Source organism: Pelecanus crispus, chromosome Z (genome assembly GCF_030463565.1).
Source record: "Pelecanus crispus isolate bPelCri1 chromosome Z, bPelCri1.pri, whole genome shotgun sequence".
Taxonomy (NCBI): Eukaryota; Metazoa; Chordata; class Aves; order Pelecaniformes; family Pelecanidae; genus Pelecanus; species Pelecanus crispus.
The window spans coordinates 44,093,196-44,119,310 of record NC_134676.1 but is presented as its reverse complement, the minus strand read 5'-3'; the positions used below and the strand labels follow the sequence as shown (position 1 = coordinate 44,119,310).

At 38.7% G+C, this 26,115-nt stretch overlaps 1 protein-coding gene across 1 annotated transcript in view; it reads left to right on the top strand.

Annotated features, from left to right (window-relative positions):
- Positions 1–26,115, top strand: part of FRMD3 (FERM domain containing 3) — a 142,214-nt gene that overhangs the window by 88,050 nt on the left and 28,049 nt on the right. Inside the window, exons 5-7 of the mRNA XM_075726209.1 lie at positions 11,232–11,329; positions 11,772–11,895; positions 24,660–24,747. Coding sequence (XP_075582324.1) covers positions 11,232–11,329; positions 11,772–11,895; positions 24,660–24,747 — 310 coding nt within the window. The remainder of the gene's footprint in view (positions 1–11,231; positions 11,330–11,771; positions 11,896–24,659; positions 24,748–26,115) is intronic.

Genomic DNA, 26,115 nt, shown 5'->3' with positions numbered 1-26,115 from the left:
TTGTTGCGCTGAATTCTTCATTAATGCTTTCCCCAAGCCCTGCAAATTCTTATGCCCATGAGTCACTTCATGAATAAGAGTGATCCCATTATCCCTGGTCTCATCCTGAAAGTTTCAGGAACAGCTTGCATTCTGCTGAATGCTAAGTTCAGCGTTTCTACGGAGCAGAGTGAACATACAGTTCATATGACAGCTGTTTATCTTGGGTGAAATACTGAAACTGTTTAGCCGAATGAACAGGTTGTAAACCAGGAAATCAAGGGATTTTAATTATTTGTTAGTGTTTGTCCTGGGAGGAACGTTTTAATGTTTATAAGACAGAGTATCAGCTTTGTATAGACCTTCCTCATTCAAAAGCCTTAATTAATTGATTTTTTTTTTTTTTTTCATTTAACTGCTTGGATACCCGCCCAGGAGAAGTTTTATTGAAATGCAAAGCACCTAGAATTAGCTCACTGAAGTGTATTGTGCTGTCAGTATGTTTTGGGCTTGCTGGAACAATTCAATTAATTTTTAAAGTCAAGCTGCTGTATGAAAAATGTTTTACAGTCTTTTTTTTCAAACTAATACTATTAAGACCTTAAAAAGGAGAAATAATTTCTCTTTTCATAGATCCACCTTGTGCACATGACATGTTTTTGTATCTGATCAGCTTTATAGTTTTCCAACATTGCTATTTGGGAAGCTTTGCTTTGTCTATGGCCAGGTCTCTTACACAATAATAAAGTATAGGAAATGCTCCTGAAATGAGCAAGTGGAGTGTAGTCATGCAACTCGCCTCTGAGAATTTACTTCATTGTCTAAAGCAGAGGGTCATATTCAAGGTGATGCTGTAATTGGCTCGAGTTAAATTTTTTTCATGAATTGCAATAAGTGGTGAAATTCAAGAAGAAAAAAGTCCATTAGTATTTGACACAGGGCAGTCATGAAACCTTGATAGCTAGTTGGCTTTTTGGTAGGGGTTGTTTTTTTTTTTTAACCTCTGCTCTGTTCAGTGGACAATTACATTTTTTGCAGTATGTGCTTAAGAATTTGAAAATAATTAATAATATTGTCTCCCTTTGACTTAAAAACCATCTGTATTTCATAGCTGTATGTACAGTCAGCTGAGTCAGAGTCATAGCACTTTACATTTCTGCTACTCTCCATGCCTAAGCGTGTAACAGAACTGCTCTCTTGCTTCTTCAACTGGGTGGAAGTCTGATGGGTGTCTGTAGTCCCCATTTAGATAATGAAATTAAGATACAGTAGGATTCATCCTGTCACGCTGTCATACTCTTCTTTGGTTCAGAATATTAATTAACCCTGTCTAAATCCCGCATGTGGATTATTGTCAATGCAGTCTTTGCAAAAGCTTTATAGGAATAAATCTTTAATGAAGTACCTTAGAGACATCAGAAACATACAGGTGTTAAAAAAAGCTGTTTTTCCTGCCCTTCCATGGCAATATCTGATGTTAAATTATCATCTATTCAGTATATGAAGCTGTGTGTGTATGCGGTAAATTGTTTGATTTCTGTGAAAATAGTATAACATGGATAGAAATACTATTCAGGATTTAGGCATCACTTGCAGGAATAATTTGGTGCCTCAGACTCCTGCTGCTTCATTTCTGTCCTACCTTTGGTAGGCTGGGCTGGACTGTAATCCTTGAGTTAATCTGTGGTTTTACAGGTGGAACTATTTTCAGGAAATTAAGATGGAGAATGACCTAGCTGAAGTAGTCCTTCTGTCCATGATATTATAGAAAAAAACCTGTAACAGCCTGAAAATGTGCACACCACATGTTCAGAGGCCAGGAGTGCCTTGAGCAAAAGATCAAGCCACGTGCTTGCCTGTCACTGCATTTCGTTCCACTGCTAAGGATGCCTGTGAATATTGTCAGTCACACCGTACCATCCCAGCTGCTTACTTTCATCTTCCCTTGTTTTAATTAACGATTGCTTCCATAGCTATGCTTTTGAAATAAAATCAGTGCCTGCTTCTGGATGTTAAGGGACTCTCAGACATTACTGCTAAATAATGAATTCTGTGAATTCAGGACAAAATTTCTGCCTCTCATTGCAGAAGGAAGTTCTTTCTGGTCCTTGATCACTGTTTTCTCTAGAGTCAGCTGGCGTTAGAATTGCAATTCACAAGTTAACTTCGCTGGCCATGGGGCTTGTCAGCTTGAGCTCTCTTTGTTTCTGTAATAACAGACTACGTGAAACCCAACTTGTCAACAAAGTTCAAATCTTAATGCACTTCAATGCTTAACCTTCTTAACTCCTCTCCTTAACTTGTGTCAACACAGATTTAGAAGATCTGTCCTTATTTTTGGAAATTTTGCTTCCTCAGTGGGGCAGTGAGGCCATGCATGTTTGAAATGTGTTTGAAAAAGACTAAAGACACACTTTTTAATAGTTAATGAGGCAGTTTTTCCAATGCCTTTTAAAAAATTGTGGTGAGAAAGTGGCAAGGATTTAATTAATTTTGCTCAAATGATTTGGCCTCTGAATTTATTTCAGGTGCACTGGAGGCTCAGCAGATTGCAACACAAACAGTGACTATAGATTATTGAACAGTTTGTGTCATCTTTTAAACAGAGAAAGGTGTTTAACCTTAGTAGAAGAGTGATGTTCCTCTATGCTGTGGCTATCTCTGAGGGTTTGGCTTCTGCTTCATGTGTATCTGGAGGACATCAGGCTCTTCTGAATGGTACATCTGTTGCTTTCTAGATCTGATTGTCTAGCACTTACAGGTGATGTGAAGTCAGAACAAAGTACTTCAGTTTCAGAAAACAGCATTTAACTGGCTTCACTGAGCATCCCTAATGAGAATAATAACTACTAGTTTTTAATTAGCAACATGACAAGCAGGTCCTCACATCTCCTTTGTTCCCTGCCATGTATACCTGTAAAAAATAATTTTGGTTTCCTTTCTTGTTAAATCAGCATCTGCTGTGCAGCCTGTTTTCTGGGTGACACTACACAGGATTTGAGTTGAGGCCTTGAATATGTACATTTTCAGTATTACTACTAATTTCCTTTTCTCCTAATTTTCTTTTTTTTCATCTTTTTGGTGCATTCCCGTTGTTCTTCCAGAGAGCATGATAGGCTTGATGGTGAGAGGGGGTTTTCTTTAGCTATGTGCACAGAACCACATACAGAAAAAAGGGTATTCCAGAGTTTACTATGACAGTCAAAATTATTCTGCTGGCATGGCATGCAAAGATATAAAATTTCCATGAAGGAGGTTGTAACTACACTCTCTGGAAAGCACAGGTATTTTTGCTCTGTGCCTCTTTTCACTGTTCTTTTATGACAGGTCAGAACCCTGGGAGGGTCTACAGGTGGGAAAGTCTGAGATGCTGTGCATGAACAGAATGGGAACAGTCATGGGAATGTGTACAGATGGATCCAAAGACTGGTCACACATGGGCACAGTTTTTCACTATGTTAATTCTTTCCAATGTTCTTGTTGAGGTAATAAATAAATCAGTGTTTGTTCTTTCTTATGTAAGAAAGCAGCCCAAGGCCTCATGCCTTCTTATCTCCAAATCCCTACATTATACTGTGAATGTATAATTAAAATGAGAGACTATAAAGTCATTTGAGGTCCCAAAGGAATGATCTAAAATGCTACAGATAATACTGTATCAGTAGTAATCCATGATTATTTTAGAAAAAACAGACCTAGAAGAGGGCATGGGTGAGTAGCTGGCAGAATTAACAAAAGATGGATTATTTCAACTAGCTTTCATCATGCCCTTTTTTCATAATCCATATTTCCTAATCCAAGAAGCAGTTCTTCAATCACTAGGCTGTCATAAAACAGTGTAATGAGTACTTTGATACAAGAAAAGCAGATAAAAAAATGTTCAACTGGAAGTCATATAAAATGACAAAGACTTAGGATATGTAAACATGGCAAATTCAAGAGCCTTGAGTGAGCTAGCTTGGGCGATGAAGAACAGTACAGCTGCATGCATGCAATGCTTGACTAGTCCTATCTCAAACAGCTGTACTTGATATTGCCTTGTGCTGGAAGAGCCTGGTGCTTTTGCCTCCAGAAGTGGAAGGCCAGTTGAGGCTGACAATGCTCCAGCTCATTGTTAATGCTTGAATATCAAACCATTTATTTGCAAGCTGAAAAGTCTTGCAATATGTTCACCCTTCCAAGGGTGAGCCGGTATGAGGTGGGCCTGTGCTGCTAAACCCTGTTCCAGGCATCATTTAGGAATACCTCTGCCTCTCTGGGTACCCTGTCCTGCTTTTCTTGAGATGTGCAATGGTAGCTATGTTTTGATGCCTCTGCAAGTCCACTTGTCTGTTTTGGCTTTCTTGAGGCCATATTGGCAGTTGACAAGTGAGTTTATAGTTCTAATAGTATTGGACTCACAATCAGATTGAATAACATAGGTCTTAAAAATGAATGAGAGTTGTTAGTAAGAGCACTTGGTGCTGGCAGGCTTGCAGATAGCATTCGGGGCACAGAAAAAATTTATCCAGGAGAGTCCTGGATTTTTTGGTGGAGCTTGTGCCTATAGGAGAAGGAGACATTACATATTCAGAGGTCCTCTTGTGGTCCTCTGCGGGGAAGGCAGGAGGGCTGAGAAGATGCAGTTCAGTTGTGGAAGCTTGCAGAGGAGAATCTACTCCTGTGCTGTGCTGGGGCTTTTAGGTACCCAGTATCCAAAACCAGCTTGTCTTTTACCACTCCTTCATCTTCTTTATTCATCGATGAAATTAATTCTTGTATAGCAATAAAGCTTTTTTTTTCCCCTGTAGCCAGTGTTGTCAAGCAGCTGGCTGGCATGGTAATTTTTCACACTTTTCCTAAGGAAAGACCATACACTGTAGTGCAGGCACTAGCCAGCTCCGACACCAGGAGAACAAGCCCATGTACTGCTAGATCAAGTGGCAGTCATCATCCTTACCACAGAAATGAGAGATCTGAGATAACTGGAAAGCTGTTATTCAAGTGACCTTCCCACCCAATCCCAGGGCAGAAGATGGAAAATTTCTTTCTGAGGGACTAGTTTTGGTGGTTTGGGTTTTTTTTGTTGTTGGGCTTTTTTTGGTTTTGTTTTGGTTTTTTTTTTTTTAAATACTATGGACCCAGAGCTTCTCTGATGATTTTGGTGATCTAGGAGGAACATAGGTTCAGGATGGAGTTATGTGGTGCTGCTACTTTCATTGTGTTTGAACCTTTAGCATTAGTACTTCTTTCCAGAAAGCATTGAACAAACAGGGTGGCTCTTCATACAGGTGCCTGTTAACACAAAAGACAGTCATGCAGTTTCCCAAATAAGTTAAGAAGATAGTTCCTACTACTTTTGGTGTTAGATATTTTAAGAGAAAAAGATTTTTCTTTTTGTCTGTGTTTAAATGAAGATTATGTTTTGAAGTCATGATGGCTATGCCCCTAGTTTCTATTTGCTCTGCTATAATTTGGCTTATGGGCTGATTAGGTGGATTGAAAGGGCAACTGCTGTACTAACATCACCATGGCATGCTTATTGCCACGTGTATCTGTTCTACAAATGCTGTGATGGGTTTAAGCCATGATAGTGTGAACAAAACTTTCACATTGTTCCAGAAAAACAAGAAAACAAATAGATGATCTCCTGCTCACCCAAATTCACTAAAAGGTTTCTTGAATTATTATATTAGGAGTTTTAACAGTTACATTCCTGCCTGTTCATTTTAGTATTATCTTCTGGATCTGTTGCTCATGAATTTGTCTTATCAGTCTTTTTTTGGACTTACTAATATTGTTTTTCTTCACAGCCTCCTAAGGCAGTTAGTTCACTACCTGCTGTGTAAGGTAATTTCTTTCATCTGCTTTAAGCAATTTCCTGATTTCACTGACTTCCCCCTAGCTCTAGTATCATAGGATTCAGTGAACAGCAGTTCTGCATTTGCCTTTCCCGCTACCCTCAAGATTTCATAAGACTCAGTCTTATTCCTCCTCAATCATTGTCTCTCCTTGTAAGGGAGGCTCTAACCTCTCACTTATTTTAGTTGTTCTTCTCTCTGTCAAGCTCAACTATGTCCTACTTAGGATGCAGAGGCTAGAGCTACATAAAACATTCAAGATGTGATTACACCAAGGCTTTAAATAGTGGCAAAATGCCACCCTGTCTTGTTCACAATACCTTTCCTGATGATGCCCAATGTTTTGGTGGCTTTTTTGGCTGCTGCTGCACCCTGAGTTGATGATTTCAGAGACCAGTCTATGATGATTCCCAGATCTGTCTGTCAACTCTGTGCTTTATTGGTAGCTAATAGACCGATGGCTTTTCTTTAGTTTATAAGATACTTCAAGATACTTCTCAAATATTAGTAAGTAGACAAGCAATATATTTTTTAGAGAATAGAATTATTTTCACTATTAGCCTTGTTGTCTAGGTGGCACTGTGAAGCATAGAAAAGATGTTCTCTTAGTTGTGGTATTACATACTAGTCTGTAGTAGTTAGTGTTTAGGTTAGATTCATAGACTTTGGCAGGAAACTAGTGGTCCTGCAGTGTACTTGATGATATCTGCTGTAGAAGACAGAATCTGAATTTAGTGTCCAGAATAGTATACATAAAGAACTCATAAATTCTGCTGGGGGAGGAGGGCATCCAATCCAGGAATATTGTGAACATATGCATTTGCCCTCTGCTACTCTGCACCTGAGTGTGCACAGTAGCATGGGAAAGAGCAGTGCAGTCAAAGTTAGACACCACGCTGAGATACCAATTTTTGAAACATTGTTGGATCTCTGAAGGTGACCGTGTCTGTCAGCTGGAAAGGCTGTGACAACACTGGGAGAAATGCTTGTTACTAGAATAGAAAGAGTGAAGTGACTTGAATACAAGAAAAAAACCACTACGTGGACAAACCACAGAGTTTGGCTGTGGGAAAGCTTTCTTGCCTCGTTAAACATCTTAAAATAAATAGATTGACTGTTAAGCAGTTAGCAACATGGTCTTTGGGGGTCAGGAAGCCTGCTTGAAAACAAGAATACATATTGCTGATATCCCTTCATCTGCAGTTGCGGGAAGGGCTTGGCTGGCGAAGTTGAGTCATCTGTATTAGATGGAAATGAGGTTATTCCAATGATAGACATTTGTGAGTGTAAGCACTAAAGCATACGCTTACTAGCTTGCTAGTAAGCCTGAGTACTTAGGGCTGTAAATCAGGCTATAAAGTTGTGCCAGGGTTTGGAAAGAACAGCTGTGGTAGAAGGACATAAGAAGCAGCAAAATCAGATCTGATTTTGCAAGTTATTTCTGTAAGTGTAGGCAATTTTAAGTATATGCATAAACATTACTGAATTCAGGACTCGGGTACGCATTCATAGGTCTTTGCTGACCTGGGACATAAATTACTTTATCAGGATTATAGGAAGTGTCTGTGGTTGAGCCAACCTTTAGCAAAGCTTACAACATTGGCTTTCAGTCCAAAGTGCATATATCTCCTTCATTTGAAAGAACTCCTTAATGTCTTAGTCTTCTTCCAGACTGCCCTTCTTGCTTTGAAGGTGAACAGTATCCCATGCAGCTTGCTGTGTGGGTGGTCTCTGAAAAATGCATTCAGACTCTCTGATTCTGCTCTGCATAGGTATTCCCCTGCCCTTCTTATAAGTGCAAGTACTTCCGTTGTGTCCCAGCCAACAATTTCTCCAGTCTCTTACTGTGAACTGTACTCTGTGCCTCTTTTCCCCTCTTGGCTGCTGCATTCTGTTTTAGAGATTTTTTTTTCTTTTTTTTTTCCTCAGAAGTAGAATAATTCTTTGACAGTGCAATTTCGAACCATTTAATTAAGGATTTCAATGGTGAAATGCATGCAGCAACTCAGTAGCACAGAACCTTAGTGACAGAAAAAATAAACTTCAGTATTTTTATTTAAAATATTATTAGTGTAGTAGAAAGGTATATAAACAATTTAAGGGACACCCTCTTACCCCTCAAACAGACAATGAAACATTGCAATAACAAACCCCCTTTCATATAAGGGAGGAAAAACAGAGCTTGTTCCTCAGACTTGCAAGTGCTAGGGATTATATATTTTAAAGACAGATGAATAACATCTATGGCCCACATTTGTGACAGAAGCTAGCCTACATGATAGCTTGTGTTCAGGTCTGTCATCCCAGGATGATTACTGGGAAGAAATCAGCTCTGGGACACAAATGTTCTTTTCCCTGAAATTATATCTTATGTGCTGTTTTGGTTATATATTCCCTGCTTACTTTTATTTATTTTCTGTTAACGTACCTCTCAGAAAAAATTGAATATGTGTTTGTGTTTTACCAATTGTTACAGAAAGAAAATATTCCCTGGTATGTTAAGGAGACAAGACAATGAAAAATGTGTTACACTGAAGTGATGGAAAAATTACAGTAGAAATTTTCTGCAATTTTTTAATTCTGATTTTTTTTTTTAGTTCTGAACAACTTGCAGAGCCAGTGATCTAGCTGGAGGAAACAGATAATACTATACTTTTATTTGCTTCATGTAATTGACAAAAATGCATCTATTGACAATCTAGTATGAAAGAGTATATATTTTTTTTTATTGTAATAAAGCTAACTTGGGGGCATTTTTTTTTGACAAATTTGGGTGGTTTCAAACAGGGTTAAGCAAGAAACTACTATAATATCTATATTTATTCCTGTTTGATTTCTTTCTGGGGAAGATAAAACCATGTATTTCTTGTTTAAGATTAGCTCAGGTAACTGAGACTATTATGGATGCAGAAATTTAATAACAACATTGAGGATCTTTGATCTTGGCCAGCAACAAACTATTTGCTTAGAAATGCCACAAGTATGCACACTCCCACCCAAATTCCCTTGTTCATCTCTATAGAATTTTAGTGGAATGCATAGAAATGAGTTTTTGCCCTCATTCTGAGGGGTTTCTGATGCTGCTGTTGTCTTTGATCCTAAGTGCTGATGTAGTACCTTAGTGACCCATCACAAATTGCTGTATTTATGGCTGTCCCCCTGTATTAAAAAAAATGTTTTTGAATTCTGCTGAATTGATGTCTGTTTGTTCTCATGTTTGTTGTCATAAAATAACCGTATATTGGGGGGAGGACCACACTCCCTGCCATCTCACTTCAGGTATCTAATTTGTGATTTATTGCATAGCATTTGACAGAGAGAAAGACAGAGGCTGCCTGACTCTTGAATAGGTGCTTTGAGTCAATTCTTGAAGATTTTCCATTCTCTGTGGGCTCTGAAGATAATGGCTTGTAATAGCAGGTCAAGGTCCACAGCATTGGTGCCTAATCCTGTTACATGGGAAAGAATTTTCTGAAAACCTAATTTTTCTTCTTGTAAATACCAAAATATTGATAGAAAAGTAACTGTCCATAGCATTTGCTTCCATCCGTACAGTTGGAGAGTCAGACCTAGCACAGTCCTGAGACTTCAGATTCTTAGTTCTCATCTCAGCATCTTGTCTGCAAATATAGGTAAGGAGCCGCAGGTTAATATGCTTTTCCAGAAGCCTATTTACTTTCATATCTCATTATAGTAATTTTCAAACTCAGAAACCACCAATGTGCAGTGTCACTGGAGACCTGTTGGACTTACAGCTCAGCTAAGAAGCCATGCTGTGAAATCTTGGGATGACCTTTCATAGGTGGCTTTTTTTGGCACTTCTTAAAAGGTGAACTCAGTTTGGCCTCAAGCTAATGGTCACTCTGGACAACCACAACCCAATTTTTCACCCTAGCAAGGCTTACCAAAAAGTTTTAGGGTGGGGACTGCTCATTTGCCCAAGTTACGTGTGGTATCTACACCAATATACTGAACCTTTTCCTGTAGGCTGTCGTTGCAGATTAAGAATTTTTACTGCATCTCACTGAGGCCTTTGGTTAGCCCTGATGCAGTTCTCCTTGAGAACTACCTGTACTGTAGCAGTACCAAATTATGGAATTGAATTAGTAAGCTGTTACTGGATGCTAATTACAGGGAAAAAAAGGGGCTGCAAAATAAAAACAGGCCTTGAAGTGCAAGGTTCCTGTAGAAACTTGTAACACTGTAATGCAGTGAAGGGATGTGTTCACAAAGAGAACAAATTTTTTTTTTCAGTGCTAACTGTCTCATATTTATGTAGCATTTAGTAACAATCCAAGGAAGGGAGGAAAATTTCTTTTGCCCTTCAGATACTTCAAGTCTTGCTTGAATCTAGAACTCACTGTAAGCTTCAGATAAGATAGTTGGTAGAGCTCATGGCACGCACAGAACCAAGTAACTTGGGGAAAATATGTCTGACATCAGTAGTATTCATAAAGCACATTTTTATCGGCTACACTGTACTCCAGCCTCAAGGTTGGAGAGGACTGGCAGCATCAAGAAATGTCCTGAAGGTCTGCAGGAGCCACTGTGTCTCATAACACTATCTAATAGTTGACTTTATCTGGCTAAAGCAGTGCTTAAATGGTTTCTTTTCCCAGAGGGGTGAAGCTGCTGAATGGTGCAGCTGTAACCAGCTAGGTGGATGGGAAGGGAGCTGCGAGTGAGTCACTGGGCTGAGTTGGTCCATCTCTGGGGATGCTGCTCTCTAGGGGAGAAAGCAAAAGAGAAAGTAATGGCCTCACGGCTGTGCCTCTCCCCTTGCTAGTAGAAAGAATGTTTCTCCATGGTAGGACGTGGAGGGCAGGTAGAAGAAGCCTTTTCTTTTTGTCTCCCCAGTTCTGGAGGAAGAGCAGCTCTGAAAGGAATGGGAGAGGTTCCCTGCAGGCAGGTCCCCTGTGCCTGGCACCCCCCTGGGCCTCAGGGAGTTGCTTCTGCCTCAAAACTTCATCTAGGATTCTTCGCAGATTAAAAAAAGGAAAGAAGTCCTCTCCACTGTGGTCAATGTGCTGTTTTGTCTACAGCGATAGAGAGAGATTTCATTGTGTAAACTTGTTTTTAATGAGGGGGGGTGTGCTGAAGCAGACTTACAAACTGTATTTATTTCAGATTACTAATAAGCATCGTAACTGCTGTACATTTTAAATAAAGTACTCTCCATGCTATCTTTTAGTGGGTTTTTGTTACTTCTGCTGTCATTATTTCATCGTATGGAGAAAAATCTCTTGTCTTGCATCTACTTTTTCCTGTTGTTGTGCTTTGCCTCTTTTTTCTGCCATTTAAGGTAGCAAGAGAGATATCCAGAATAGTTGCACAACTGGTTTCACAGTGATAAGTTAAATCTGTTATAAAAAAATGACACATTATTTCCTATTTTTTTAAATCATATTTCAGATACCTCTTATATCTGCAAATAAAAAGGGACATTTTCCATGGCCGTTTGCTGTGTTCTTTTTCTGATGCTGCCTACCTGGGTGCCTGTATTGTCCAAGGTAAGTACAAGCAGCAGGCTTTTTTAAACACTTAGCTCACAGGTATGCTCAAGTCGAAAAAGAAACAAAATTGTTGTGGGAATATAGCTAGCAATAATGGTTTTAGTTCTGCCTGGTACCATCGTGACAGGTATTCAAAGGGGGAGCATTACCTATGCCTCTGTTTTACAGAGCATGTTTCTGTCACAAAAAATTGCTAATTACTGCTACAGTTAATAAACCACGAACTTCACTTGAAACTCATTGATTGAAATGGCAGTTATGAGGATTTTGTTGTTTCAGTTAACTATCAGTTCTTCAAAGTAGCATTTCTTGAGAGATGCTGGATTCTTACCTATCATAGAAGTGTCTTGAATTACACTGTATTTACTGACTTCTTTCCTTATTAACTAATACTGCAACTGAATTTTTCTGTTTTGTTTTGTATTTTGGATCTATTTAGCTGAGCTTGGTGATTATGATCCTGATGAACACCCAGAGAATTACATCGGTGACTTTAAGATTTTTCCCAAGCAGTCACAAAAGCTTGAGAAGAAAATAGCTGAAATGCATAAAAATGAATTCAGGTAATTTAGAATGCTCTTTGGTAAAGAGACACCTAAGAAATACTTTTATCTCTTTCCAAATAGTGTGTGTTAACTTAGGAGGGTTTGTTCCTTGGATTATAATAGATGCTCTACCAATATACTGTCTAATATGCTCTGTTTGAAAATGTGGTTTCAGCTTAGTGGGTTTTCTTTTCCTGTTAACCTTCATTAATGATAGCTGATTCCTGCATATGTGCTGGTAATTTAGACTGCATTTGCTTGAAATGTAGGTCTGGTTAGAGGGAGTGGCTCACATCATGAGTGCTGCTCTGGTTGATTAGTGGAATAACATCTTTCATTTAGGGATCACACTTATGTCTTTTACTGTGAAATTTCTGTATGTAGTGCAATTATAAAATTCTTGATAGATATTGACCTGAATTAAACTGTAATTAAGTTATTTTGTCTGTAGGTTGTTAACTTAGTGCTGAATTGCACAGAAATGTATTTAAATAACTGCTTTGGAAGACTAAGGAGGTGAGATTCAGAACTCTGCATGCTCTTTTACTGGTCTAAACTTTTAATAGTGTGACAAAAGGGGAATGGAGAAAGATGGATTAATCAATCTTTTGGTTTCAATGTTGAACGTGTCCCCAAAGTACGGTGTTTCAGGAGAGAAGCAGCAGTGCATTGTGCAACTGTACCCTCTTCAGGATTGTCAGCGAATGGCACACAGAGCAGTTGTGAGGGTAGCTTGCATGACACCCTAGGCACTTCATGCAGCTGAGGATAGTCCTTGGCAAACTTGGAGAGGAGTAGGATGTGAAGAAAACCAAATGAGAGGGAAACGGTTAATTACACAAAGTAGCACAATTTTTATTCAAAGATTACAAGGACAACTTTTATTCAAAGATTACAAGGCTCTTTGCACTTGCTTAAAACCCCTATGTTTTCTTTTCATATTGAGATATATGTAAATGCTTTGCTTAAGTATATGAATACTATTTATACAATAAGTATATTAATACTATTTATACAAAAAGGAGATTATTCCTTTGTGAAACCTATGCACTTTGTTTATATTTCTTTCAGTGAAATGATGTTTTAAATGACACAGCTTCATCTAATATTTTAGCGCAGTCCAGGCTGCACTTTACACAGACCCATAGAAACAGCCTTTTAAACAAGAAAACAGAATTTCTCTTACTTTTAGTATTCTTCCATACAGTGGCTGCAGATTTCCAAAAGATAAATTCAACCTTTAAAAACCAAGATCTTTCATCAATTAAGCCAAGGTGCAATTGAAAAGATTTTGATCAATTGAGTCTTTCAAGAACAAGCTTGTTAGAAGAAGGGTCATGAGCCAAACCTGGTGGTTTTTGTATTTCATAGCTGTAGGAGAGATGTATTTTTCTGTGTTTTTCCCTTGTGCATAATTCTGCCTATCCATTGTGAATTTAATCTGCTAGTTCCTCTATTATGAATAACCAGGCACGTATTTCAGCTCATTTTTAAAATCCCCTTTCCTGTTAGTGTAATGTTCCTGATACTGTGACAGGATGTTACAGGCCTTGACAGAGGTCCCTCTGGGATTCTCCTAGTCATAGATTCCTCCCGTCAATGGCTGCTCAGCATATGAGGATGTCCCCTGAATTTCTTCAGTAGTCTTGGTGAGGGACAGTATTCATTATCGCCTTTTGGAAATCAGGTGGTATCAAAATGACTTCTTTTGCCTGTGGATCTGCTGATTCCTGCAAAGAATTCCAGGAGGTGTTTAGGCATAACTATAATTTATAGCAGAACTCTCCTCATGTATCCCACTTAAATGTATATGTTCCTTAATTCTCTTTGTATGTTTTTGTTTGTTTGTTACATTTTGTAAGGTGAGTTGCAATTCGTATGCTATGGGTGGCTTATAGCTCTTTGCAGCCCTGAGGAACAGTTTCGTTTCTTCTCTGTTTTCTTTCACTTATATCAGCATCTGGTGTGCCTTACCTACTTGTCTGATTACAAAGACAGTTTCAGAGCTGTCTGGATAGCTACTATCTGACAATTTTCCACTGTAGATCTGTCTTCCCCAAATTGATCATCCTATTACATTTTTTACATCAGACATTCACTAGTCACATAGAAGTTTTACCTTTTTCCTGATATTTAATTCCATGGATCTCTATTCTAGGAGTATAAATTAATAAAACATATCTGTCATACAATTAACTATATATAGAGAGGTCTAGTGCTAGATGATCAGATTTCCATATCTAGCTGGAAGAGGATGATTAGAAAAAACACTGAGCTTACAGGCTTCTGTCTGGTATTGATCAGCACATCTGTTTCATTGCATGCAGCAAGCTGAATTTTCTGATAAGAAGTAGTATGTTGCTGCTCAATGAGTAGTTTTAAAAATGCTGCATAGGTTCCTCTATGGCCTTTTTGTAACAAGATGCTTGAGTGACATGTTAGCCGAGAGCTGACATGTGAGGAGAGCAGAAGACACTAAGGGCCGTTTTACTCCAGCTGCCATTCCGCTACCTTCAAAATAATTACTTCTGAGTTTCAGCACTGCAAGTAAGTCTTGTTCTTTGTTTTCTTCACATGTGTAAATAAAGAAAGATCATGGCATCTCTCTCCTGCCGCAGGCTCCCATATAACCAAAGCCCTGTGACTTGGAAGGGGCCAGTTCTTCACTGAATCCTGTCTCGGCATCCTCAAGGCCTGTCCACTGGGCACACCTTTTCTTCTGTCCTACAGCAGATGGAAGAATTTACCTTTTGAGAGGCACATGAAGACAGTGAGGGGAATGTCTGGGGAAGCAGCGATAGGGTACTGTGGCAGCTGCCAGTGACTTAGTGACTCATCTTGTGCCATTTAAAAGCCTTGTTCTTATTAATTAAACCAGATGTATGACATGGTGCCCCTATTTCTTATCCTTTGTGGCTGTGAGAACATCACTGGATTTTAGCAAAATGTGACCTTTTACGTGACCTTCTATTACACCTAATTGCAAAAATATAAACATGAGAGACAGAAATGCATGTCAGCTTTATTGAGCTGTGATTAATTGTCTTGTGAATTTTAATTAATTATTCTTCCGTCACTAAGAGAGGTAGAGGTACAGGAATAATTCCACTGAACCTTGCCAGTGGTGGGGCAAACACCTGCCTTGATTTCATCACAATACTTATTCTCATTTTCCTGTAATTCCAAGTAAGTCCTCTTTTGAAACATGGTATACTGCTGGGAGGCAAAGAGATAATACTCTTACAACTTAAAATCTTAGAATATGTGAGGATGTACTAGGAACTGATGAAACTTGGAGACTTGTTCTTAAAAGAATTCAGAATTAATTTAAATGATATGTTCTTGGATGTGGTTACAAGAGAGCATAGCTACTGAAGTAATAGCTACTTGCATGTCTTTTTCCCTGCCACTCTTAACAGATTGGAAAAAATGTGGGCCATAAAAATCTAGATATTCTGTGAGTGTATTCTGGTATACCTTCTTCAAGTGAAGTGAATGCTAAGGTCCCTCCCCACGTTGCTCATTTGCATGTCCCTTACCCTTTTGAGATGTGTGCAAGTGTTTGTAAGGTTGCATTGTAAATCACGTCAGTGAAATGATCCAGGTTAAAAAGAACTTATTTTCTTTTACTTGACTTCCATGCAAAAGTACATGGAACTGTATGTTCAGTTCTCACCTATTTTGGCAGTATTAAAGATATTTAATACACTGCGCTGTGCTCAGTGTATAAAGCCATAGTTCCTATTTATTTCTGGTGAAGCCCCCAGCTTAACAAAAATATAGTGAAGAATTCTGTATAGAATTGGGGAAAACCAAAATGAAACTAAGGCATCAAATGAGGCTAAGCAGAGTCATGAAATCTTCTAGGTAGGGGAGACGAAAGCTGAGCGAAAGGTTAGTTCTTCAAGCGTAACAGCAGGGATTACTAGGATTACTGGGTTTTTATGAGAAAGATCACTCGGGTAATCTTAACAATCTCTTTGGGATTTGAGGTTTTGTTTTGTTATGGGTTTTTTTAACCTATCAGAAGTTTGCTCCTTTCAGATGTTCCCAAAACACTTGTACTTTTTCTATGGCAGAATTAATACTGTTTGTTTATTTGGGCAACCTGCATTAGTAGCTGACCCAGTCTTGCTTCTATCTATTGCTATTGGATTTTGTGGGCTCCTCATCAGCTCTCCGAAGGAGCAGTTATGAAGCTTTCAGATATATGGGGCAAAAGGGATAGAGCAATAGAGGGATAGATTTTGTGGCAACTTGTACAATATGGCATGTAGAGTGGACTTCAGACATGATGTTTGGGATCAGAAAAGCAGGACATAAGCTATTTTATAAGCTTATTTATTTTTTATGAAAAAAAACAGGGCATGGAAAAGAGGGTGCTTGCTGGTGCTAATGCTGTTGTAAAGACAAAAAGAGGGAGGTGATTCTGCTGCTCTACTCTGCTCTGGTGAGACCTCACCTGGCGTACTGCATCCAGCTCCAGAGCCGTCAGCACAAGAAGGACATGGACCTGTTAGAGCGGGTACAGAGGAGGGACACAAAAAATGATCCAAGGGCTGGAGCACCTCTCCTACGAGGACAGGCTGAGAGACTTGGGGTTGTTCAGCCTGGAGAAGAGAAGGCTGCGGGAAGACCTTATTGCGGCCTTTCAGTACTTAAAGGGGGCCTATAGAAAAGATGGGGACAATCTTTTTAGCAAGGCCTGTTGTGACAGGACAAAGAGTAATGGTTTTAAACTAAAGGAGGATAGGTTTAGACTGGAGATAAAGAAGAAATTTTTTACGATGAGGGTGGTGAAGCACTGGAACAGGTTGCCCAGAGAGGTAGGGGAGGCCCCATCCCTAGAAACCTTCAAGGTCAGGTTGGATGGGGCTCTGAGCAACCTGGCTGAGTTAAAGCTGTCCCTGCTCACTGCAGGGGGGTTGGGCTAGATGACCTCTAAAGGTCCCTTCCAACCCAAAGCATTCGATGATTCTATGGTTCTTACAAAAGAATGGACTTTGTACGTATGCACACATCTGTGTCAGTACTAGTTCCAAATCGACTTCTATGTTGTTAGAACTGTGGGATTTGCTTCAGATGACCACATAAAACATAAGATGTTTTTAGTGCAGTCACATTCCTTTCTCCCTTTTCCAAGACAAAAATTCCTTCCTATGAATTTATATCAAATCTTATAATCTTTAGCAAAACATTTGTTACTCTGATAATATTCCCTGGCTTTTGAAAGATACTGTCAGCCAGAGCTCCCTCAGGACAAACACCTGAAAATACAGAGATTTCCAAAGGGAAGATCTACATAAATCCCTATCAAGGGAATTTATATTTGTAGGAATTGTGGAATTTTTCCCTTTTTCTTTTTTGAAAGGACTCAGTGGTTGAAAATAAAGATTTTTTTTTTTTTTACCCCACCTGAAAACTAATGAACAGTTTTTACTTAATTCTGATATGAAATATTATGCCATGTAATTTATATGAAAGTGTTATGTAAACAGCCATTAATTTATCTGAAAGCCCTGCACAAACATTAACTTCGCCCAGTAAATTATAGAGTTACATGACCTGTTCAAATGCCTGTTTCCCAGACTGACCTCATATAGGTAGATGGAAGTTACTTATTATTGCTTGGGATGGCTGGCATGGATACAGGCTCAAGAGGTTGGGTGCTACTGAATTGGCTGTCATCTCCATTGTATGTATCAAATACTCCAGCTTTTGCACAAGTCATAAGTGGGAGAACATCTTATGGGAGAAGAAAAAGTTTCCTCTGAGGGCGTGAAATCACTGCCATGTTCTGCTGTTAACTATCTCAAAAGCAATTTAAACTTTTAAGCTAAAGGGTAGTATTTTCTTGAAAACCAGAGTAGCAAATTAATGTTTGTCTTTGATCCAAGCTAAATGAGAAGTGTTGTTTAAATTTGATTTGAAAGGCATACAACATTTTCATCCTTCGCTGCATCATCTACACTGTAACTACTCGGTGGGGATTTAAGCACTTTTAACTTTCCTCCGCTGCTCTAACTCTTACTGTATTGCTTTTACCATACCATCAGTTACCATGGATGCCTAGACTCTGGCAACAGCAGGAGTACAGGATTTCTTGGTCTCTGCTGATTTGGCTCTCCAGCTCTCGTGCAGACATGGAGCTGACAGTGGAGCCACTGGCAAGCATAACTACAAATGTTACTATCAGTGTATGTTCTGGGAGGCTGTCCTGGAAGACTTGGCAAGGGTTGCTAGAAAATGCTTCTCTGTGTGGGTGTTAATATCGTTTGATCCAAGATTAAAGCAACTTCTTGCATGCTGTTGAATATATTAAAAAGTTCTAAAACTAAATTCCCATTTAGCAAATCCAGAATGAGTTGGATCTTGTATTTCATTTAAGAGCTTCTTGCAGTTAAAACTATGTATTATCTGCTTTTATTCATTTAATGCTGGCAGCACACTCATGTATACTTTATACTTAGCTTCTTTTACTACCCTAATCACATTGGTGTCTGATGGCCTCGTATACACAAAGGGAATCTGATCAGAAGGACACATGGTGTGCTCCAAAACTTGCAAGTCACATGACAGGAGACAGAAGATGCTTTGCTGGGGACTGAGGATCTGTTGCGGTTTACATGGACGGGAGGGGGGAGTTTGGAAAAGAGCAGGATTTGGGCTACAGCAGGGATAGCTGACTTCCAGGCCTAAGGAGCCAAAGTCTTTGTAGTTCTCAGCTATACACAGTATACCAAGGACTTTGGAGAGCTGAGGAGAATGATGATGTGTAGTGGGAGTTCACAGGCAGACAGTGGTGACAGCTGCTCGGGCCCTCACCTACATTACACCCCTGGGCTGCAATGAATGTCTTTTTCAGCCTTGATAGCCCATGCTGGCTCATTTACAGTTTCCCAGTGTAGGCATTTAGATTTATCCATCAGACTGTATGTTGGCACATGTCACTGCAACTTCAAAATTATCTAATTCTCTCTAATTTAGCAATCTGGTATTAAAATGCCATTGTGTTTATTGTAATAGGTGAATAATTTGTTTGTTTCTATTCTACTATATTTTTCTGGTGTATTCTTTCACTACATAATTCTTACCAGTTGTGATTTGACTGAATTAGAGAGCTGGCTGGAAGGTATGTTGGTTAGAAGTTTGAAATAACAGGTTCTCCCGGTCGCCTAGTCCTTTCCCTGAAGAATGATGTGTGTGTTGCTTTCCTCAAAGTTTTGTTCTTCTGAACCACTTTTTTCTTACAGACGTGTGCTTAAAACAAATTAAAATTAAGGAACCATACTTGTAATTCTGGATGCACTTACTAGAAAATGGTGAGAGTGAGATGCTGTTTTGTTGGATTGGTGTTTGCATGGCACAGACAGTATTTCCTGAAGCTTAATGGTGAGGAGCAGCTTCATCTGAGCATGATTTTAGTGGAAGATGCAGTTGTAGCAGTAATCTAAAGAAAGGAACTTCACAGACAAAACAGGTGTCTTTTCACTCCTCTTTTCCCAAAGGTCTATCTGATACAATGAACTGAAAAGACAGATCAGTATGTGCAATTTTTCTTTTAATGGGAATTCCAAGAAGCATTCAGTAAAAAGGATAATCTACTTGAATTGGAAAAGGTAGCTGTTTTTATTGTAACATTGATAATATTTTGGCTTTAGGAAAGATTTATTTTGTGTGTGTGTATGTGCTCACCCCACCCGCAGGAAGAGTGATCATAATCATGATCCACAAATATGGTTGTTTTCTTTACTGAGCTAGTTGTTGCCTGGCTCATGGTGATGTCTGGATTCAGGTTCTGCATTGCTGAATTCAGATGACTCTGTGAATTTCTACAATGTAGGGATTTCTTCATCAGCCGAAGGGACCTTTTTCCTCTGCCCCTCTCCTCCTTCCACACCTCTTCTTTATTTGGGAGAAGGCTTTATGGGCCAGGCATGTCTGGACCAGGAGGGTGAATCTACGTGGTATGGAAAACAGATAGCTCAGTAGAGGTCTCTGTATCATGGGAATAGATTTTAAATTAGTAATAGGTAAATTAAAACTGCATCTGTTCTGTAAAGGTATTATTTTTGTTGAATAGGCTTAAAGCTGTCTGTGTTACTGCATGAATTTATGAAGTAAAGTTGTAATACAAATACCCAAACACAGATTTCAGAGATATAGTCTCGGCCTGATGTCTGAAGCACACAAGTAATTTGAAATGTTCTGGTAGAAGGCATTATGTAAGTGGCACATGTCATTACAGTATGCATAGTGTAAAATTAAACCCATAAGCATTTAATAGAGTCAGTAAATAGTTTGACTATTGTTTTAAAGTGATTATTCAGGTTTTTCTCATCATAGAATTCTGTCTGAGAGAAAAAACAATTTTGCAGTACAAGTTAAAATTGATATTTCAGTGTTCTGCAGTTCTCTAAGTTTTATATGTTCCAGTAACATTTCAACAATTCAGCTACTTTGCCGGGTGATAAGGTCTCTTTTCATATGCAGACCCATTTAAAGGCTTTTCCCTTCCCCACTGCCAGTGGCCCCAGCAGTTCTCAGGGGAGAAGTGCTGCTGCTTGGGCAATGTAGAAAGCCTGGCCTTACTATTCTGACAAACTGAGCCACAGCCTACAACACAATTTCATTTACCAATATCTTCATTTAGTGCTTTTCTTTGAAATTATCACTGTAGTTGTGCTATTGTCTTCAGTACAACTGAAACACAACTGTAGCAGATTTGTGTTTCAATACCACATAGTCCTCGCACCTTCATCCTGACTAAAAATACTAGCAGACAGACTGTTTAAAAACATCTCCACTGTCTGCCAAAACCTCCTGAGCTTAAAGGAAAAGCAAAAACTACTCAAGACCTTTAGCACTAAAATTGTATAGCAATTAGAGTCTCAGCCACCTGTAAAAAGATTTAAAGATACAACAGCAAAACCTCAGCCATGTGGTAAGCAGTTCTGTGATCAGTATATGGTGTAGCTAAACATGTTGATGCTTTATGCAGAATTCTGGCTGTTTTGGGAGTTAAAAGGAAGCCTGGGTAACCTTGTTCTGCTGAGCGACATCCTGTACAAGATCTGGGATATAACAAGGAGAGTATTTCATAGATGGAGACTCTTCTTGAATTAGTCACCGTGGTCTCTCCTGAGACTGCAGTGCAGAATGTCCACAGTTGCAGGGTAGGGCAAAGGGTCTTTTATGGACACTGGGCATATGTATTTAAAGCTTTATGGCTGGTACTTTTCCCTGGTTTGCATGGAGGTGAATACGTTAATGTTTCTAGAGGCCAGATCATTATGTACATACTTATTTGTTCTTTGAAGTAATTACATTGAAACACCCTACAGACCATAAATACTCAGAAATTGATCATATATGGGGCATGCTCAAGTACAGTATTGCTATTGTATTCTACAGCAAGTAACTTTGATGTAGAGATGAGGCAAAAGGATGGACAATAATTATGCCTTTTATTATTAGTCGTAGTATGTTAATAGTAAGATCTCACAGCACTTCATAAGGCAGTGAGAGAATCAGAGAAGATAGATGAAATGACTTCACTAAGGTCACTCAGGAAGCAAGAAACCGAGAATAGCACTGAAAATGTTTTTCTTCCCTGTTTGTTAAAAGGAATTAATGCTCAGTTCTGTGGTATCTCATTCTTGACTTTCACTAAGTTTCAGTACGTCAGTTTGTAACAGATACATACCTCAAAAGAAAAGCATGAAGGGGAGAAAATTCTAGAGTGAACTGGTGTGGGCAGCCAGCAAAACAAGTAGATCATTGCTGTGGCACACCCTGGAAGTATTCCCTGTTGAGCTTCCTGGCCTTTGAAGTGCTGCAGAGTTGGGGACCCTGTGGGGAATAAACTTCGCATGAGCCTAAAGGAAAAAACAGAATGTGCTGCAGACTTCTCAGTCTTCTATTAAAGTCTTTGTTTCATTAAAATTTTATTAGGAACTTTGAGATTGATTGATTCCTAGGTTGAATCATTAATTTGTAGCTAATAACTGTGGAGCTCTGATTTCACAAGTAATCCACATTTTATTATTCATATGGTATACAGAAACTTTTCTGTGTAATGGTTTCTTCTACTAGTCCTGTTCAAAACCTTTGGCATACTGCAGCTGGGTGCTGTAGTGGCTGCAATGGTCAGAAAGGGAATACATCTTCCATTTAATGCTGAATACTACTGAAAAATTTGGGAAGTCATATAAGGTCAAAAGGAGTGAATGCACTGAGACAGAGACCTGACTTTCTTGAGAGAACTGAGTTACAAAACAGCAAAGATGCGCTGTCTAAATAATCCTTGGTTTTCCACTGTAAGAGGCATTAATTGAAACACTTGCATAAGTGAGGAAACTTTATACATTTTTGTGTAAACTCTATACGTGTTGTGTTGCATGTGGAAAGCTTAAAGGTTTTTTAACAAAGCCAATCAAAGGCATATCTAATGTTAAATCAGTGATTGGAAAAAAAAATGTTGACTTTTCTTTGCTGATAGGATTTGCTATAGTTACATTTTTATTTAGTAAGGAAAATTTCATTGCTAAGTTACAGATGAAGAGCATATTATCAAGGCTTGAATATTAATATATTGCCCTTGACTCTTCTGCCTTGTGATGTTCTTTTAAGGCTTTGCACAGTAGCAGTTTGATTAGCCTGTAATCCGATAAGATCAAATTTGTCCATGTCTTCTGCTTTTTTTTCCAAGTACCACAGCTTGTTCCACTTGATGTGCACAAAGACAGCATAGTTTCAGAGCCTATAGGTGAGGAGAGCATGCTAATACTTCTTTAACATGTCTCTTTAGTAATAATTGCAATACAATAATTTTTCCTTTTTGGAAATGCCAAAAACCCCCAAATCACTTTGTTCCAAATTGTTTGTCACTTTCTGGTCCTTTAAAACCAGAGGACTGACTACTTCCCCTTGTACCAGCAAAGAGAGGTGGGAAAAAGATTCATTTTATGATCTTATTTTTCTGTAAGGCCCTATTTCAAATAAGCAATCAAACTATCTATTTGTTTGGCTTTTCACTATGCAACATAAGCGTTCTGAGTAATTTAGGTCAAGGTAGTTAATTACTTCTGTTCTGCGCAGTTGGTTGGTACATGAAACAAACTTGTTGCCTTTTTAAAGATCATTTATGGTCTTGCAGTTGTGATTGCACTTAAAGTTGTGATTTATTAGTATTGAAAAGGGAGAAAAACAGTTTAGTAGAGCCATCAGAAAGTTGATTGGGCAAAATAAGCATTTTTGGTTTGTTTTCTGCTTTCATGCTGTCTTCCCTTTAAATATATAGTTGTGTAAATGCACATTTGTAAGTTTTGGTGTTTCACTTGATACACATTCTTCTCCATTGGAAAGTGGTGAGAAAGAGACCAAAAAAGGAAGGTTCTCTCTTCCTTCTTCTCTAATCTCATGTAGTTTTTATTCTTTAAAAGCTAAACTTCAATGAAAATGTGATCTGAAATAAAGTTCAAGTAGTGTAGTACCAAGGACGCCCAGAAGACATATGGAAGAAGCTGAAGAAGTATCATGGGATTGACTGGGAGACGATGAGCAGTGAAGTACAAATGAGCATGAATTAGAACCTTGTAACAGAAAAGGTTATTGACACTCACATTGCCACAGGGCATCAGCTTGGTAGGTTCAAAATGGGATTTGACATCCACAAGCATGCTAGACATTGTCCTAATTGTTAAACTGAACTTTGGGCTAGATACTGAATCTTGTACATCAATGCTAGTTCGTTTCTAGCTACTGGGGAATAACAGACTTACAGGGAAATTATTCTACACCAGTGCACAGAGCAGTTTTTAAATGCCAATTCCCGAGTGCCATTGGTCACACTGTGAGACTGGACCCCAAAATGCAGGGGTAAGGTGAAGTACGACTATTGCTGTGTTCCTTGAAGATTTATCAATGGCTCATTTTTTTGGATAATTTGCATGAGAATCATTTATGAGGCCTGGCTTTCTAAAGTTCCTAAGCACTGCTCATTGTCACAAAACCGTATTATCTATCAGAATCACGTACTCTAGTCATGCAAATACATGAATAAAATAATACTCAGAACAGTTCACTGACAAACAGGCATTGTAAAACTGTGTTAGAGCTCATTGTAATGGCAGGAGTTAGAAGAGCAAAAATAAAATAATAAAACTTACTCTAGAACTCAAGTCCTGCATGCCATGTTTCAGGCTTTAGTGTATATTCATGGTTGATTATAGACACCCTAAAAATAGGAGCATATAATGGAAATGCTGACAGATTCTGAACTATCATGATGGTAACAGGCACTGCTATAATTAGGCATGCATCTGAGTAGACAGTGTAATATGATTGCTGTGTTTATAGCCTGTGCTGGAAGGAATGTTTGTTAATCTGCACAATCCTTTTAAATGAGTTGGGGAACAAGAGTTTGTGGAAAAAAGGTGCTGCGGTTTATTTCATATTCAGGCTGACGTGCATGTAGATCAAAAGACAACAAATACTTGCAGGATATTGGATAACTCTGGTTAACTGCATAATATGTTGTTATCTCAAGATTGGGGAAAAAAAATTAGAATTTACTTGAAAACATCAAGCACTGTAAAATTCAGCAGGAGAAAACAAGAAAATTTTTCCACCTATTATAAACAGAACATGGTTGAAATAGTTTGTATTTCAGTAAGAACTTTTATTTCCTCCTTTCTTAGGCATTTAGACTCTCCAGTCAAAAAGTCTTTTTATCCTGTTTTCTTTTTGCTGTCAAACAACTGTTTCTTCTGTAATTTCAGAGGTCAGAGCCCTGCTGTTGCTGAATTTAACTTGCTCCTGAAAGCATATTCTTTGGAAACTTACGGTGTTGATCCTCATCCTTGCAAGGTAACAGTTCTTTTTACTAACGTTTAATAAAATGTTCTTTTTACTAACATTTAGTAAAAAGCCATTAATTGAATTGATCTAGCTCTGTTTTTTTATCCAGGCACATATAGGGAGTAATTTATGAAAGAACTTGCCCTGGAACTATGTATTACTTTTAAGTCTTGGAAGAACATTGACTGGTTGACATTTCTGCATCAGTCAAAGGAAAGGTCTCTCCAGAAGAAGCAGAACATCATAGGAGAAAGTAGTAGAGTGTCATGACAAAAGTGTTGATTACACTTTATAATTTCTTTGCATTCAATGCAAAGGTTCCTCTAAATACTCCAGGTGTGAAATATTTTATGTTTGCCAAGTTTTTCAGGATTCAGTATTATTCTTGTCCAGAAGATGCAACAAATCGTTAGTCCTTGGCAGACTAGTTTTTCAAACACCATCAAAATATACAAATCTTATGAAGAACAGCAAACCAAATGTACAGAGGCGAGAACCAGATATCCATTTGCACATTCCTCCGCTTTGCTGTTTTGTGGTTCTCTGTAAGAAGGTGATTTTAGTTACCTGTTCTGATTATGCCTTACACCTGCATTTTTAATTACGTGGTTTTATCTGCATAATCTGCAGTGTTTGTTTTTAGTGTTACTTGCTTCGTATTTTAACTGCTGCTTTTACTTTGGCTTGTATGCCATCTCATTTGGTGGAATAGCAGTGCTCTCCAGTTAGCTGTTCTGGTGGTGAGCGCCCTTAAACAGTCATCTCTAACATAGAGCTGCACTGTATTTCATATATACTTTGCTAGGAATGGTGGTCCTGCATGAAATACAGGGTCTGGTTCAGAGCTCAGTGAAGTCAGTGACTTAGTAACCTTTAGTTCAAAACTATACTGCAGATTTTCAGAGGGCATCCCAGAGACTTATGTTGGCACTTAGGACAGCGTCAAAACTGGCTCAGAATTTCCTCTTTACCTGTGTGGCAGGGCTTGTAGTGTGGGGTTCTGGAAGTGAACTGCAAAACAGGGCGCTCCCCTGAGTCCTTACGATATGCTGCTTCCAGTGCTGTGGCTGCTACTCCAGAAGCATCACTGTTTCTGTTCCCCCTTATTTTATTGGTGGAACGTAAGGCACATGAAGTTGACTAACTTTAGCAAGGTAAGGGTCTGGAACTTGGGATGGACAGGAAATCCAGTTAATACAAAACTAACCTGAATCATTGCTCAAAAACTATGAGCCAGAACTTTTATTGTGGAATTAAAAATTTAAAAAATGGTCTTTCCTATTTGAAAGGCAAGTATCACCATATGTTCTGGTTTGTACTCAAGAGTACTTGCTTATTTTTGTAAATGCTGTCTGTAAGCACTACTTCCAAACCAAC